This window comes from Halichoeres trimaculatus, unplaced genomic scaffold, assembly GCF_033239565.1.
Source record: "Halichoeres trimaculatus isolate MK-OKI-2021-1 unplaced genomic scaffold, fHalTri1.1 fHalTri1_scaffold_1, whole genome shotgun sequence".
Taxonomy (NCBI): Eukaryota; Metazoa; Chordata; class Actinopteri; order Labriformes; family Labridae; genus Halichoeres; species Halichoeres trimaculatus.
This window is the reverse complement of record NW_027437179.1, coordinates 19,836,233-19,853,715: the sequence shown is the minus strand read 5'-3', so window position 1 is coordinate 19,853,715 and position 17,483 is coordinate 19,836,233. Positions and strand designations below refer to the sequence as shown.

The 17,483-nt window shown below is 42.1% G+C and overlaps 2 protein-coding genes and 1 non-coding gene across 4 annotated transcripts in view; all 3 read right to left on the bottom strand.

The window, feature by feature from the left end:
• Nucleotides 1–712: 712 nt before the first annotated feature.
• rplp0 (ribosomal protein, large, P0) lies at nt 713–3,321 on the bottom strand. 2 transcript variants are annotated; one of them, XM_074667034.1, is made up of 8 exons: nt 3,279–3,321; nt 2,882–2,989; nt 2,583–2,758; nt 2,253–2,340; nt 1,611–1,757; nt 1,319–1,504; nt 1,102–1,242; nt 713–935 (listed from the first exon to the last, which is right to left on the bottom strand). In XM_074667034.1, exons 2-8 carry the CDS (start codon nt 2,933–2,935, stop codon nt 780–782), a joined length of 948 nt encoding a protein of 315 aa, XP_074523135.1. In that variant the 5' UTR covers nt 2,936–2,989; nt 3,279–3,321; the 3' UTR covers nt 713–779. The 2 variants fall into 2 exon arrangements, with proteins under 2 accessions (XP_074523135.1, XP_074523214.1); XM_074667113.1 differs by having other exon boundaries at nt 3,286–3,304.
• On the bottom strand, nt 1,843–1,973 carry LOC141799129 (small nucleolar RNA SNORA63). Its single transcript, XR_012599233.1, has one exon. It is a non-coding gene; the product is annotated as a small nucleolar RNA SNORA63 (small nucleolar RNA).
• Nucleotides 3,322–3,997: 676 nt separating the features above from the next.
• The window catches only part of pxna (paxillin a), a 34,516-nt gene continuing 21,030 nt past the window's right edge, over nt 3,998–17,483 (bottom strand). The window contains exons 2-11 of the mRNA XM_074674626.1: nt 15,886–16,061; nt 15,623–15,708; nt 15,200–15,339; nt 14,835–15,030; nt 14,570–14,717; nt 9,275–9,433; nt 8,459–8,632; nt 7,182–7,263; nt 6,910–7,058; nt 3,998–6,815 (exon numbers count right to left, since the gene is read on the bottom strand). Of these exons, the coding sequence (XP_074530727.1) occupies nt 6,549–6,815; nt 6,910–7,058; nt 7,182–7,263; nt 8,459–8,632; nt 9,275–9,433; nt 14,570–14,717; nt 14,835–15,030; nt 15,200–15,339; nt 15,623–15,708; nt 15,886–16,061 (1,577 nt within the window). The 3' untranslated portion in view covers nt 3,998–6,548. The remainder of the gene's footprint in view (nt 6,816–6,909; nt 7,059–7,181; nt 7,264–8,458; nt 8,633–9,274; nt 9,434–14,569; nt 14,718–14,834; nt 15,031–15,199; nt 15,340–15,622; nt 15,709–15,885; nt 16,062–17,483) is intronic.

The following is a 17,483-nucleotide window of genomic DNA, read 5'->3' as shown; positions in this document are numbered from 1 at the left end:
TATCATGCTCGAGCAGAGCTTGATGACGAGCTGATCATTTGAATCAGGTGTGTTAGGGTCGGGTAACATCTGAAGCATGCAGGGCAGGGATCCTCCAGGACCAGGGTTGGGCAACACTGATCTATGGTATATTTAAGTTAGCATTAGAATTGAGAGCAGCACTTGATTCTCTATAAAAACACACTAATCAGATTTTAATTGTGAAGGGCAACACGCCCAAGAAGGAAGTCTACCTGTTCATGTTCAGTCTCACAAATAACGTCATTCGAAAGGCCACTTCCAGTACGTTTACTCCTGACTTTGGATCATTGACCATAAAAAAACACAGGGAATATAATTCTTGTTCAATTTAGTCATTTAAACTTTTTTTTTTCAATTAAGTACCAATGGAGCATATGGTTCATGGTATCAGGTCCTGGCCACAGAAGCAAAAAAAAAGGCTTTGATTATAAGCAGATTTTTATCCTCATGTCTTCATACTAGAGTGTGTATAAACACTCAAGCATGTCAATTCCACTGCTTGCACACACCCCAACTTGTTTATCAAATTAACCCAAAAACATTGAACTTCTCAAGTATCAGTTTCAGGGGAATTTGGTTGAACCTGTTACTACAAAACAATTGAAAAGTTAAGAAAAATTTTACACACTAGCAACTGCACTTTCCACATATGTGGCAAATCATTCACAGCAGAGAATCACAAGAAAACAGATTAGGATGGAGATTTCTTTATTAAACCATGTTCTATTGGACTTTTATACACTCATTTCTGATGTAATTTAGTCAAACAGACCAAAGCCCATGTCGTCATCTGATTCCTCAGACTCTTCCTTGGCCTCCTCCTTTGCAGCAGCAGGAGCAGCTGCAGTCTCTGCAGCTGCTGCAGGGGCTGCAACTGCAGCAAATGCAGATGGGTCTGCCAAATAGGCTTTGACCTGCAAAATATAAATACATAGTCATAAGAGTTCCATGTTTTAGACCCAAAGCGATAAACAGAAGTTACTTTATACACTAAAAATGATGTGCTGTACAGTGAAGTATCACCAGGATACCCATATCCTACAGGTTTAAGTATAGGGTAAGTTGCTCTGATGTGCATACCTTGTCTGCCAGGGGGAAGGAGTAATCTGTTTCCACAGCGACAGCCAGGACTCTCTTGTAGCCGTTGATGATGGAGTGGGGGACAGATGCCAAAGTGGGGTAGCCGATCTCCAGACACACGCTAGCGATGTTTCTCACCCCCTTAATCACAAAATTTGTATTAGTGGAACAACCATGTTCTTGTAATGCATCCTGAAAAGATTTCTCTTCATCTTACCTCCAGGAATCTAGCATGCAGAGAAGCCTCTGTGATGTCGAGCACCTCAGGGCTGTATACACTGCCATTGTCATACACTTGCTGGATGATGAGCCCATATGAGAAGGGTGAGATGTTCAGCATGTTGAGAAGCGTGGCCTCGCTGGCACCAACCTTGTCACCAGTCTTGATCAGGTTGACATCACTCTAGGGGCAGAAAGACTCATTACAAAACATTCATCAATTCAGAGTCCATAGTTCCATTCATGAGGGGCCAGATAGAATTCCTATTACTGTAGGATGATTGGCTCACCAAGATTTCAATGGTTCCCCTGGAAATCTTGGTGGTGATACCCAGAGCCTGGAAGAAAGAGGTCTTCTCAGGACCCAGACCAGTGTTCTGTGCAGGCACCGTCACTTCACAGGGGGCAATGGCTCCAGCACGGGCAGCTGCAGGTACCTGGGACATTGAGGGTCACGAGTAAGATGCATTTCATGGATAATTTCAAATCTTAACCATTTCATTCTATTAACAGTTTGACTCAGTGTCTGAAACCTTACGTCCCTGGCAGCCAAGTAAAAGTGACAGACAGGGATAGCGAGGAAACAATGTTGATGTTTGCAGGGGGAACGACAACACAGTACCACACAAGCTGTATTGTAACTTATCCTGCATGTGTCAACGCTTGAATTGGTTATCAAATAAAATGCCTTCCACGGTGTTGCTGATATGGTGTGCAGCTAAATTTACATTTCTTTTAGCAAACATTTATCAGTCTGTAAATTGACAGTCAAGCTTCCACTTTGAACCAGTAATGTAGTCTGGATTACTAGTTTGGGCTTGGGAAACCAAGCAAAAGCTAGTTTTCACAACTTGTAAGAATCAAAATTTAAAAATTTACCAATCAAGGGACTGATTATTCCAATTGTTATCAAGTTTCTGGTTGGTTCTTACCTTGTTGGCCAGCAGCATGTCCCTGACCTCAGCCAAATCTTCCTTGGTGAAGACAAAGCCCACATTTCCTTTGATGTGGGGCAGGAGCCTGTCAGATCACAGCATCAGCTATTAGATAGGTCAATACAAGTTCAATCAGAGTGTGACAAGGTATTTTGTCTGAAACCTTGCGTCCCTGGTTGTTGGAGTAACTAGACAGACAGGGATAGCTGGAAACAGGTTAATGTTTGCAGGGGGAACGACAAAGCAGTACCACACAGGCTGCATTGTAACTTATCCTGCACACGTTCAACTGTTCACTTGTTTATTCCAACCGGACAATAAGCTTACTTCTCCAATGCAGGGTTGTTCTCCAGATGACCACGGATGGCTTTGCGCATCATGGTATTTTTACCCATGAGCACCACAGCCTTCTCTCGCAGAGACAGACGGATGGTCTGCATCTGCTTGGAGCCCACATTGTCTGCCCCCACAATGAAGCATTTTGGATAGTCATCCAGGAGTTGCTACACGAGAAAAGATTGGGAAAAAAGCACATTACCACGACTCCCGTATGGCCATAAAGAGACGTAAATATATGGCACATATCCTATGATAGAGGGACACTGAGTGACTTAAAGCATACTTACGATGATTTTCATAAAATAGTTGGACTTCCACGTGGCCCTGTCTTCCCTGGGCATCTTTGCAGTGCTTCCAAGGATCGCTTAACAGCTGGTTTAAAGACAAGGTTGTACCTAAAAAAAGGAAAGGGTGATTAAAACTCGTCACGTATACATTTTAAAACTCGCCGTAGTGCCATATAAAGTCTGACATGTGGCCATCGGCTAACGTTAGCCTACATGCTAGCGATACTCTCGCAGGCCGCGGTAAGCTTAAAACACTTCACGATTTCATAAAACATAGCTTAACATTACGATATATATAACATGTACTATATTATTAAGTTTTAAAAAAGACTATGGTGTTATTTCACTGAATAAAATTTGATTCATGACAAATAAAACGAGCGGGGAGACAACTTACTGCGTACCGAAGGGTCGCGTGAAAGAAAGAGGAAAAGGAAAGGCGCCTGAGGACATATATACCAAATAACTAACCAATCACAAGCGAGCTGGTGACGTAAGCTACGCAGCTATTGGATGTCTGACGTGTCAGTTATCTGTTCTCGTCAACAGTTGAGAGAGCGGTAAAATGTCACAAACGGTGAAGATTGTAATTTCAGTGGCCTGGATGAATGAGAGTCTACATGGACTCTATCAGTCTATGTTTCTACACATTGAGGTGAAGTAGAACATCTCAAAATATTTCCAAGAATAAGTGTTTAATTTTCTGATAAAATTCACAAACAAACCGAAGTAAGTAACATCTTGAAAATTACATTAGGACTGTGAATAGACTACTTGTATAAAATTAAAGCTCTGTACATTCTGCAGAAACTCAAGAACTCTTCCAACTGATATGTTTTTTTAAATGAATGTACCATTCATGACGAGAAAATGTGTTGCATGAACAACACAAGTTGTTCATTCTGATTAGAGGATCAGAATAGGGGATACAAAATAACGAAGATGAAATACCTGGGCCAAAAATGTTGGCTGCATGAACCCACATTCAGTGAATATAAATAAACATACTTTCCAGAAGGCCAAATTTTCTGTTTTTAAAAATCTTTTTTATTGGTCTTATGTAATATTCTATTTTCACAAGATCATGAATTTTGTGTTTTCACAACTACAATCCATAATAATCACTATTTTAGGGAAAAATAATGAAATATTTCACTGTGTATACTGATTACTTGAGTTTCACTTTTTAAAATTGAGTTACAAAAATAAATCAACTTTTCCATAATATTGTTACTTTTTGACATGCACCTGTTTGGACAGGCATAAAGTAGTTGTGTTTCTTCCCTTTTATTTTATTCAATTCAACAAATACCAAAGCTTTTTAGTTTCAACACAGTTTACGTAGGTGTCAAAGATCTGATGAGTTGCACATCAACAGCAAAGGCACAGATGAAAAAACAATAACAAAATAAAGTTTTAGAGAAAACGATGGCAGAAACAAAGTTCTTATTTTATTTGCAGCAGTCAGTAATCAGGACCCACACAGGCTTCCAACTCAACCAAAAAAAGTCATGAGAAAATTCAAAGGGTTTAAGATCACATGAATGTCTCCACTTTCAAAGTTTCCTCATTCTCGCAAACAAAAAAGGCTTTTATTTATTTTCATGATTCATCTTCCAGAAGTTAAATTTATAAGGTTAATGATAAAAATAAATGGGGAAAATTCAACCCTGAAAATCTGTTCATTTTCCCCTGCTACTGTAAATCTGAAACAGCTACAAGTGAACTCTTCACTGTCTGCTGAGTGACTCAATATAGACATTTTTTTTTTGTCTCATTACAGTGTAAACCTTTGGGTGAAACCGCAGCAGAAAAAGCCTCTCCCAGAGTTCAGCACATAAAGAGTCAAATCACAGGAAAGGTTTATAACTCCACAGTGTATAAGACCTTATTGCATTGACACATTTGGCACAAGAGCAAACATCTTCACAAAGAAAAAAACAATCTGAATTTGGATACTGTGTATTCACTCATTGCACACTTGGTGATCAACATTAAAGACAAAAAATATGGTTAGAATTATCACATTTTCTCATGTTAAAATAAGGCTGCAGTTAAAATAAAGATGAGTTAGTTCATTCATATTTTGCTATAAGCCTGGCCCTGGCTCAGCGTTTTATTCCAATTCCTATACAGCGGTCAATAACACCCAGCTTTGATCAGTAAGCTCAGACAGCAGGATCAAAGTCACGACTCATGATCAGATCATACGGACTGCATCCGTCTTTGAAGGTCTGACACTGGAATCAAAGCTGGTACGTCAACAGAGTGAACTATTGATGGCCTAAATGCCATTAGAGCCAGCTCTTTGCATATCAGTGTGAGCCAAACAGCTCAAAAATATATATTTTCTTAGAAACAGACAAAACACAGTTCTGTCACAAAGTCGAGCATATTAGCTATTTATAAATGTTAGATTCTGATTGTAACAGCGACTGGCAGCGAGTGCTGATAAAACCTCACAGAAAAGAAAGCATGCTTTAAATCCAAATGCACAACCACCATTTCAACCTTGAACCAGCCATATTAATAGATTTAATACAGTGATAAATTCACAACAGTAGCAACAATAAAATATGGACATAATGTTGAACTGGAGCATCATATATTCTGTTTTCTCAACTTTTAAAGTGAAGTAAAGAAATTAAAACTATATTTTGGCATATTTTGATTGCACTATATTTTTAATATCAATAATTCTAAATACCATTTATTATTCTTTTTGACCTACTCTTTCAGTCTGGACCGTAACCATTCAGTTTTAGCCGCACTGATTGATTGTGGCCACAAACTCTTCCTGTAGAAAAAATAGGAAGCTTCAATCATGGCCATGAAAAAGTTTCACATAATCAAAGTTTGAATTCACCTCCACTTTTGGATAGTGGATTTTTTGAGCACAGATGTGAATGTCATATAGGCTGAAAGTGATGATTTTCATTGTAAAACAGTAGAAAAATAATAATTTTGTTGACACCTGTAAAATGCACCTTAAGACAGTCTCATCAAGAGATCTGTGGTTGGAGTGTGCAAAGAGTGAGCTGCTATTGATAGACATGAAGACAGAGAGGTTGAGTTTATGTCTGTGTGCATGTAGAGATGAAGTATTTCAACGGTTGGTTTAAATGGCACCTCAATAGTTCCCAAAGCTAGAAAAATACATCTTTTACACATACTAATCCAACACTAAGATATTTAACACTCAATGTATTTTAAAACCGCTTACATCGACCCTCCGTGGTCCATGCAGAAAACCACCATATGGTGCAAGGTCTTGCCCTGAAATGGGGGAATAAAATCCTTTACAAGAAGGACTTACTCTGGCTTGTGTATGCAAATTAATACACACACTCACAAGGACAAATGGACTCGTTGCAAACAGGAATTAAACTTGAAATAAAAATCTCTTTGGGCTCTGTTAGAAATATCTTTAGCAAAAGTGTGAAAAGACGAGCCTGAGAGATTGGACAGACAGGAGAGTCCCTTTAGTGGCAAAAGTGAGAAGTCAGACATGTATCTCCCCTCCACGATATGATCCACGCCCTCAGTCTCAATCAATTCACTTTACTCGAACATGCTCGACATTTCAGTGTGCACACATCCACACATGCACTCAGTCATGTAAATAAATGTGACAGCTTGTGTGCGCACACATTTTTACACACACGCTCTAGCTAAAGAGTTTAATGAAGCAGCCCTGGCAGTAAGGCTTGTCGTTCTGCTCTTTGAAGGTGCCTTTGTTGAGCTGCTTGAGGCAGAAAGCACACACAAAGTGCTCTGGATGGAACTTCTTGCCCATGGCTGTGATGCAGCGGCCGGTGATGGGCTTCTGGCAGCCAGAGCACAGTGAGCCACGCCGCTCGTGATAGTGTGCCTCGCAGTACGGCTGTCCGTCGTGGTCGAAGAAGCTGCCGTTTATGAATGGGGTAAAGCACTCCTAGAGGGAAAAAAATAGTAGAAATGGGTGAAATTTATGACCGAAGGTTCAAACAAAATGCACAGAGTTGGCTCAGATATATCAAACAACTCACCCTGCAGACGAAGCATTCTGGGTGCCAGAGTGAATTAAGAGCAGAGATGTAGTTTTCCAGGATGGCTCGAGCACATCCACCACATTTAGGGGCAAACATATCAAAGTAGTCCTTCCTGCAAAACGCCTTTCCGTCCTTCTCATGGAAACCTGAAAGGCAGCACAGTTGCAGAGTGAATCCCTCTAGGTGCTCCTTTCATTAAGGAAATTTCAACATTTCTCTTCTTGTACACAAGTCTGAAATAGTGTTGTTTCTAAATGAGCTCGTGATACCTTCAGGTCCGAAAAAGGCTCCACACTGGGCGCAGAAGAAGTGCTCTGGGTGCCAAGTCTTGTCCAATGCGGTCACTACTTTCTGCAAAACAGACAAATACAGGGACTGTGGTGAATCTTCTGCTTAAAGGTATGAAATCAAAAGAACAGAAAAAGTGATGGTTCCTCGTGCTGCTGTGAAAAACAGACGGCCCACAGATGTTGGCATGACGTTTGTCTTTATGGTGCAAACTAATGTTCACAGACAGTCAGAGGCCAGGAGAGGGCAGGCTAAGTCCACAGAGCCAGTGAGGGAGGAGCTGCAGTCCTACCACTGTTACCTCCTATCATATCATATCATACCTAGGCTTGGTAGCATTTTTAGCAGCTTCGCATGGAGGAATACTGACAGGGTCTATGTCGCAGAAGATTTAAAACATCCTCAAGTGATTCATTTCAATACCTGGTGAATAAATCCCTGCTGTGAATGATCTTTAATCACATTTAGGAGAATGAGTGGTTCCTTTCTTTGCCACCAGGGGGTGCAGTGTTGAAAGAAAGGGGTTAAATCAGGGGAGGCGATCTTTAACATTCATTGTCCGTACAGACAGATACAAAGTAACTACAGGGAAAAAAAAAAATGCTGCATGTCAACGATGAGAAACGAAATACGGGCAGACACATTTACAGACACAAAGATGTTGGGATTTAAGAAACCATGAGGGGAAAGTTGGCTTTTTGCCAAATAAAAGTCCACTATTCATTTCCCTTCCTGTACCTCTGGCAATGGGTGTGTCTGTATTTTACAACTAGAGGCTGAAAACCCCCCAGATCAGAATTTGTTACTGTGAAAAATAAGACTGAGAGCTGACAAGTGAGAGAAGCATGCAGTGAGAGTGACGGACGACGGTCTGCATGCACAATGCAACTGCAAGTCACTTCACTTCTACAGGGTATAGGACTTTGTGTGTGTGTGCGTGTGTGTGTGTGTGTGTGTGTGTGTGTGTGTGTGTGTGTGTGTGTGTGTGTGTGTGTGTGTGTGTGTGTAAATGAGAGAGAGAGAGAGAGAGTCTAATTAACCGTCAATGTCTTCTTAAGAAATAGAGCTGTTCCTGACATGTAGTGATTTTTTTCCAGTAAGACCTTAATCCATTAAGTTATGAATAAATAAATATCATTATCCAGCCATCTTTGTGTGTGTGTGTGTGTGTGTGTGTGTGTGTGTGTGTGTGTGTGTGTGTGTGTGTGTGTGTGTGTGTGTGTGTGTGTGTGTGTGTGTGTGTGTGTGTATTACTAACATCCAGTATGGGTCCATTACAGTAGTGGCATCTTGGTGAGAACAGGCTGTGGTAATCCGTCTCACAGTAAGGCTGCCCCTCACGCTCAAAGAAGTTTCTGGAGCCGATCTCCTCCTGGCAGTGGGTGCACACAAAGTGCTCGGGGTGCCACGTTCTGCCCATGGCTGTCACCACCTGGCGCAGGGAGAAACAGTGCATCAAATAAAAATGAGGCTGTGAGGGAAAGACCTGGCTCAGCAGAGGAAATCGCAGCAGCCTTGGATGTACTTATCAAAAGAGACATTGCCAACAGCAGCATGCGCAGGACTCTTTACTGAATGCTGAAAAGATGGGGATTTCACATATATGGTGATTTATTCCAAAATAATGCATGCTCCATTTAACCTACATTACAATTCACAGAACAGAATACGTTTGCAGCTGTTTACACAGTGTTTGAGTGGCTCAACACCATAAAACCCAGACTGAAATGAAATTTTAGGTTTTATGTTTCTCTACCAACAGCTTGGCATTTAAATAAAGCTGAATTATTGATAGACTGACCAGCATGGCACTTAGCATCAACACAGCTTAAGATGTGTGAGGGATGAGCCAACTCTGCTCAGTCCCTTCAACTTTGATAAACACATCTGGTGTGTGTACTACTTTCAAATTTAATTTCCCACCCAAAACAGCAATCATTAAACTTATTTAAGCTCACTGACCACCTTGACTTATGTTCTACTTGGTTGTTTTGCTAGAACTAAAGACATAATCTAAGGATTAAGTTTGAATCCAGTCAGGGACTCATTAAGAAGCAGCGTGTGTATAAATCACCTGTCCAACGATGGGTTTCTTGCAGGCTCCACAGACACCTTTAGCCACCGTTTGGACTCCAAGTCTGTTGAGATCTGACTGCAGGCTCCCCAGCATGTTGTCCAGCTTGTTGGCAGGCTTGGGGGGACCCGTGGGAGAAGTTTTTCCCTGGGACTGGATCTGATGATACAAATGGGAGAACAAAGTCGACCAATTAGATCTATGAATGATCAACTTTTGAGAGGGACCACAGTGGTTAATACTTGTACAGAGAAGCGTGTGACACAAGCATGAGAGTCAGAGGTTTGAGTGTTAGTTTTGCAGTCACGTATTGTCTTGTGATTGATAGTATATTTCTCACTGTCCATCTCTATACATCACAATCACACGTGCTGCATGTGTTCTTACTACTTTGATTACAGTACTTTAGACTTTCCAAGCTGTTCTGTGACATAAATGCTGACTTTCTTTAATGTAACTGTCTTTGCAAAAGTTTGTGGCAACAGTCTTCCCCTGAACTGTTAAGGGATTCTTGATATATATTGGTATCAATATCGGTATCAGCCGATGTGTAAAAGTGGGCCAATATTTACTGATTAGCTGCCGACCATTTTCAGAGCATCTTGAACGACCCAAATAAAATTGTTTTATAAAACTATGTCAACACCACAACTACCTAAGAAGAGTGGGCACTCTTCTAGTATGTCTCTCTTCCTGTTTTTAATTTAAAAAAAAAAAACAAACAAAACTTACTTTTTTCATCGTGTTCATCTCGGGCGCTTCATCCTTTGATTTTAACTTTTTTTCACAGATTTGAGTTTAGGTGGAGTGAACTTGAGCTTAAAACATGTTATCCCGTTAATAATAATTGCCAGGTTGCCAGGGATACTGGCAAGTTTGATAAGTAAACTTAGTCAGGATATTATTTTGATTTGTGATCCTTATTGTGATCCAAGAGCTACTGTAAAGTAACACTGTTTCTTTTGTTTTGTGGTGGCCCTGTCAACCCCTTATTTGGAAAGAAAACAAGTTTGAAAATAAAGGGAGAATTTAAAAAATACAGTTTGCACGATTTTCAACATGTTCAAAACTTGATCTTCATTTTTTTTTTAACCAATATTGATATCGGTAAATATTGGTTATCTGCCATAGCAGCAATATCAATATGGGATTTCCGTACAGGCCAAAATTTTCATATCTGTGCATCTCAAGAACTGTACTTGAAATACATAGATAAATGTGAGCCATGTCTTTTTTTAAGTTATTCAACATAAAACGAGAAAATATTCAAGGACAGAAATAAAAGATCATCCAGGATAAAATGTGTTCTCATCAACACTAACCTGTTTGCATACCTTCCTGAAAACTCTCTCATATCAGTATTGTGTGAGTGAATGTCGTTGGCTACTGAAACGTAAGGAAGCACAGACCGTGTCAGATGGTGTGGTTATTGGAGCTTCATGACTCTCACATTCCTCGCAGAGAGAAAATAGCATCTCTGCTACATGTATGCTCTCTTACCCCCCCACACACACATATAAAACCACCTTTGACCTGGATGAGAATCATATTCTAGCTCTCATCTCTAACACCTGCTCTTCACCAAAATTAATTCAATAACAGCTCTGCGATTTTAATAGAGGTGACATTATGTGACATTTAACTTCAACATGCTGGCGTCTAAACCCAGGGGGACATGTTGACGGAAGTCCTGTGGGACTTGCTCTAACTGTGCTGGTAACTGTGCTGTCATGTGGCAGATTGGGTTTCAGCTGCACTGTGAGCATGCCATCCCTGCTCATGGAAGGAAAGTTAGTGTAACAGGAACATGGGGGTAACACTCTTCTTTCCTCTAAGCTCTTTAAACTCGGCAGTGAACCTCAGCGCAGCCAGTGGCGCCGTCAGATGTCAGAATTAGAAACGCGGCTCAGTCTTTCGAGGATGGACGTCAGCACCGCTCATAACCTGGACTGACTGGATTTTGAACAAAGCTTTGCTGTTGCCATCCAGCGTGACTTGATATCAGTGGCTGAAAACAGAGCTTAAGAGGAGGTGCTTTTCAGTGAAACAGCTCAGACAGAAGTGTGTGATAGACAAAAGAGGGAGAGTTTGAGGTCAGAGAAAGTAGAGATGCAGAAAGGTGATCCATGCCTGCATTGGAGGGAAGAGTGGGTCATACTCAGTCTGACAACCCACTGATACAAAGACCTTAGGAGGCGGTGGAGGCGTGACTGGCTTGGGTGGGGGGCTAGGTGCTGGAGGAGGCTGGACAGGGGGAGGTGTGGGCTCCCTGGGGGGAGGAGTGGGCTCTTTTGGGGGTGGAGGGGTTGGTTCTCGAGGAGGGGGAGGGGTTGGAGGGGGTGGAGGTAGTGGTGGAGGAGTTTGCTTGACTGGGGGCAGCTTTTTTGGTGCTGGGGGAGACTGTGGTGGGGGAAGGACTTTTCTTTGTGGGACAGGTGACTCTGGAGGAATGATGATTTTCTGGGTGTTGGAAGGAAAAAGGAGACAGCAGAGAGATGAGTGTAAACAGAAAGAAAAACAGGTATCAAAATGAAAGAAGAAGGGAAAAAACTGGCACAGCAAACTCAAGTACTAAATGTACCTAAAGAGAATCAAAGCTTAATTTTTACTCAATGTTTGCCACTTCATTACTTGAGTTAATAAAGCCCAAAACTTCATTCTAACTTAGTTTAAAGTTGTCCTGATGTCCTGATGTGAGCCACTAATGTCTACCTTATCCACAGCAGGCTGGGCTCCTTCTTCCCTTGTTCGCTGTGGGTTAGACATTACGATGACTCCCTCTGTTAGCCAATCATCTGGCTGCTGCTTACGCCTGCGCTCTACTCGCCCAATCCCTAGCTTCCCCTGAAGCTCCTCGATGAGTCGGTCTTGAGAGTTGCTCTTGTTCACAATGATCGGTCCCATTTTGCGGCGCAGCATTCCATCCTTGTACATTGGATGCACATTGGAGGTCTCTTTGGTGCGGCGTATGACTGACTTCAGCTGGAGGGTACATGTATAAGCACATGCGGTTCACCAAAAAAGTCCATGTGAAGGTGCAAACACAAGCAGGCGGAGAAGCGGGAAATCTGCTCAAGCACTGGCTCAAAAGAAAACTTGGTCTACATTTTCAGCTTTTCCCAGGCAATTGTGGATCCAGTCAGACTTGCAAAAGTGATGCACAGCCTTTCAATCCGTTGAAAACATTTCAAGTTTTACTCAAAACCACATAGATGTTGCAGCAAAGCTTTCAACATCAGCCACAAATAGTCTGTGCAGGGAGAATTCTCCCTCGAGGCATTTTGCAATTGCTATGCAATGACACCACATGCACCACACCACAAAGATGGGGAAAACTCTCTCATCAACACACTGCGTTTTCGTACGTTTTCACAGCTCTTTCAATTCTGTAAGAGCTACTCTCCCGAAACAAGCTTATTTAGTTAACTAGAGCAACACTTAGCCAGAACAATCTGACACAGTGGTTGTGCCCTTGTTGTCAGACCTAATTAATGTCTTAGGCCACATGGCAAAATAATAGAGAGACCCCATGGGGTAATAAGGCTCTCTATCTGTATGCCAGCAGCTTATTTTGGGAGAGTCATAGTTGTTGTGTCCTACTTGGCCAGACGCAGATAGCCGCTCAACGGCAGAGGGCTGCTGTGTGGGCAGGTCCAGTGTTGCATCTGGTGTCCCGGGGCAGGAGGAGGGGGTGTAGCACTCATCTATCCAGCTGGACTCAGTCATGGGTGTCAGAGTTCCCTCTCGGCTGAGATCAGGGTAAATTCCGTCTTCTTCCTCCCAAGATCTGTCCTCGACTCCAGGCATAACACCAGCAGATGGCAGGTTGTCACTTGCTTGCATGGAGTCAGGGGCTAATAGTCTGTCCAAAGCATCGTCCAATAACGGCTCCCGGCATGGCCAAGTTAGATCTAGCATTTCCCCTCCATGTTTCTCTGCTAGAGGGGGAGACAGGCTCTTTGATGGTGAAGCTCTGGGACTGCTGGGGGTGGGAACAGTGTAATATTTTCTGATAACTGACGCAGGACTCTTAGGAACTGCAGTTTCAGTCTTTGGGACGGGCACTGGGCTTGAAAGCCTTGGGAGAACGATTGGGCTGGCAGAACTAGAAGTTTTGGATACACCCTCTGAACTAGAGATATTAGGGACCGTTACAGGACTTGCAGTCATTGGAACTGGACTTGAAAGTCTTGGCATTGACACCGGACTAGCACACTTGGGAACTGTTTCAGGACTTGAACATTTTGGTACAGTTACAGGACTAGAGATGATAGGGACTGTCACTGGACTTGCACTTTTTGGAGTTGGACTTGATAACCTTGGGACTGTGACCGGACTGGTCGCCTTTGCAGATGATTCTGGGCTAACACTTTTAGGAAGTGGACTACAGCTTTTAGGGACTGGGCTTGGGCTTTTGGGGCATTTCAGACCAGGGGGAGTGGTACTTTTGGCTCTAATAGCGGGACTTGATTTTGCTGACACACTGACAGGACTAGGGCTGTTTGAAACAGCACCTGGACTGGAGCTTTGTGAGATGGAGACTGGGCTTGAACTTTTTGCAACAGCAACTGGACTCGAGCTCTTTCCTGAAACGTGAGAGGCTTCATCTTGAACAGGAAGCTTTGCAGTGTTAGATACACTGAGGGTCTCCACAGTAGAGATATCAGAGGTTACACTGACACCATCATCTATTTGTTGGATGTGGGTGTAATGAAGGCTCTTAGATGATGAAACCACAACTGTGGAACCAGCTGAGGATGAAGGGACTGAGCATCCATCCTCATCTATATGGAGCTCCAGAGGAATAGGGGTAGAGGAGGGAGTTTCGTAACTAGAATTTCGTGGAGTTTCCACTGAACTGATATTAAGATTTACAGATGGAGTGGTAACAGTTTGGACAACTGGTGAACCAGCTCTGAGTGCAGGGTCTACAACTGCCTCCTGGTTCACAGACACCTGAGAACCAGACTGAATCAGGAGCAGGGATGTAAAGATTGAAGTGATGAAAGACAGGACACACAGTGATGGAAAAGGAGAAAGGCAGCAGGAAAAACAAAGTGAGAATGAAAAGAATGAACAGAAAACTGTCTCACACAGAAAGATAGGAAGGGGTTGTGTTTACTAAGGTTTCTCAACACAGTGGTACCTGAGATCTGAAAAATTTAATAATAAGTTTGTTGAGAAATTAGGTTGTGCTTGTGTCGTATGTATTTACGTACAACAAGGAACTGACTGAAAACTGTATGGAGTAGCTCTTTGGTTGTTTGTGCAACCCACTTTGTGAATTTTACTCACATTGCTTTGGACCTTGAAGTCAGACAGGGAGGCCATGAGCTCGTCCAGCTCTCGTGTGGCAGAAGAGGCAGACATCCTGGCTTGCTGCTGTGCTGGTGTTTCCTCTTGTCCATCTGTTTGCTCGTCAGATACTACCAACGGTGTGGGACTGAAGCAGAAAGCTACATTTAAAGAGCTTCCACTTATAACGATTACATAAGCAATTCTTTTACAACTACACTTAATAATAAGGTTTACAAAGAGCTTGAATAAAGCTGTCACTTACATGGGTGAGGGCACTGAACTCTCCAGCTCATCCAGAAGGCTCTCTACACTTGGTCGTACATCCTCTATTCCTCGAGCTGCTCCACCACGTTTAGGCTTCTCCAGCACGGGTGGAGCTAGCTTGCCTGCGTTGGAGACTCCATTCTCCTGGATGTGGTGGACGATGGTGCTGGAAGGCAGTGGGGGGGCTGTTTCTTCTGTTAGAGAAAATGATCCTGAAGTCATTTCTCTCACAGTGCATTGTTCATCATTTTGTAAAACACAGCAAGGGGCCAAAAACAGATTTCTCAAACGAGAGTGTGACTTCTGTGTTCCTGCGGTAAAACATTCAATTTCAGAGACTGAAAGATCAGTCTCTTTGTGTACCTTCTGTGGGGAAAACAGGAGTGCTTTGCTGGACAGCATTGAGCTCCAACAGCAGGCGGTCTAGCTCAGACAGGTTGCTGCCCAACGATGAGTTCATGGCAACAGCTGATGAGTCACTATTCTTCTGCTTGTTAGGGAAACTGCACAGAGCAGAGAGGGAGCACAATGTTTACCATCACTACAGCTGGAAATGAATAACAATGGTGCTGCATCTTGAGACAGGTACAATGTGGGGTGTTTTTTTTTATCATACTGAATGAGGTTCAGGTGCTGAATATAAACTATGCAACAAACTGAATGGGGGAACGTTTCTCAGGATGTCTGGTAAAGATTTAGTGGTTCCTGAAGAGGTCTGATGAATTTATGGGTACAAGTCATTATTGAACTTAATCTCGATTCAACTTCCATGTACACATGTCCTACCTGTAAACGTGGTCCTCTTCACCAGTGGGCTGTGTTGGACTGTTGCTTTCTCTGGACCAGGGACTTCTCTGAGCTGGACTAAAGGGCTGAGGAGGGAAGTAAAGTCAGGGACAGAGGCAGACCGAGAACTCAAAAGTAAATTCATTAATGAAGGAGGTCATTTGTGCTTTTTCCACGAGTAAAAGAAGCATGGTTTTGTAATGTTACTTATCTGACGACCCATAATAACATGCACATGTGTGTGTGTGTGTGTGTTTTCTCACCTCTGTGTCATCTAATCCGTTCTGCTCAGAGGGAGCTGCTGGGACTTGGGGTGGGGAGCAGATGTCTTGCTGGATCTGACCCCCAACAGGGACAGAGTAGGCGGTGTCGTCAGACAGGAAAAGAGGGCGCTTGGAAATGTGGGATGTCGTGGACTCAAGGTCCGCCAACAAAGCATCTGCAGAGACAGAAAACCGAGATTTTATCATTGCAGGTCTGAAGCTAATCATATTTCCTGATGGTGCTGGGGGACAGGATGGGAGAGATATTCATGTGAGCTAGCAGAGGCTGGTAAAAAGGTAAAGAGTGAACCATTCAGCTACTAATGAGGTAGCTATCCATTTAATATCTGATAGGGTATAGAGACAGCAAGCACATTCCCAAAGCTGGATTTTTCAGTTTGGGTTTAGATAGCTCAATTTTTATGTTTCTTATTTACAACATTAACATAATTCAGAGACTTCTATCTCAGTATTTATCAGCAAAGGAAATCTCTGGGAAATACAAAACTACACAGAGTAATAGGATATGACATAGAATATGAAGAAACCCCTTTTGGCCAATACCGATACCGATAATCATAAGTATGTTGTTTTTTTTCACTGTAAAGAAAGCTAAGTCTATCCTGTACTGGAATTTATATGTTACTCTTATTGTGACGGTCTTATTTGTTTAAGAAACACACATAAAACAAGACAAAAACATTTGATTTTACCATTAATAAGAAATGTATAATTTTTTCAAACTCAAGACATTCAGTATTGAAATACAGAAAAATAATTGCTTCAGATCACATGAACTTAAATAGTACAATGCATTTTTAAACATAACCAAGTTGCATTTGATTATTTTAGAGCTACTGTAACAACCTGGTGACAGACACAGAGCTCTGCAGTGCAAATAAATGAAGTGCTACATTTTATTTAAGGAGCTTATTTTTCAGATGGAAAATAATAATAATCCTATCTGAATAGCACCTTATCGGCTGTGACTATCGGCAGAAATTTTCATATCTGCCGATACCGATAAACGTGTTTTTAAGCTTTTATCAGCCGATACCGATATTGTGCCGATAATATCCTGCATCCCTAATGATAAGGTATACTTTATCCAGAAAGAGATATTCTTGGGCATCAATGACCACACATTGAAACGTGCTCAATCAAAAATGTATAAATTCAAACACAAGTACATAAGAACTAAGAAGAGAACAAAGCAGCAACAACACGCATACCAATCTTAAGGTTGTGAGTGAGTCTTAATAAGATTTATCACATTGCAAGGCTAAAACGAGTTCAAGCTCATGCTTTAACGTTAGGATTCATGAACACATATCTTGAACTTTGCACTTTCAATGCCAGGCAGCTCACTACAGGATCTATAAAACAAGGATCAAACAAAAACAGCCTCTTTCACAACAGATCAAACCCCCTGTGCAGTGACATCAGGTGGGTTGGAGTTGTAAAAGTTGAATCATGCAGACATGCCACTCCTTGGTTACTCATTGACCCTGGTCCGCCCGGAGCTCTGACATGTCTTAAATCCCAGAGTCACCGTCAGGTCTGTGACCAGGTCATACCTGCTTATATTTACAATCTGA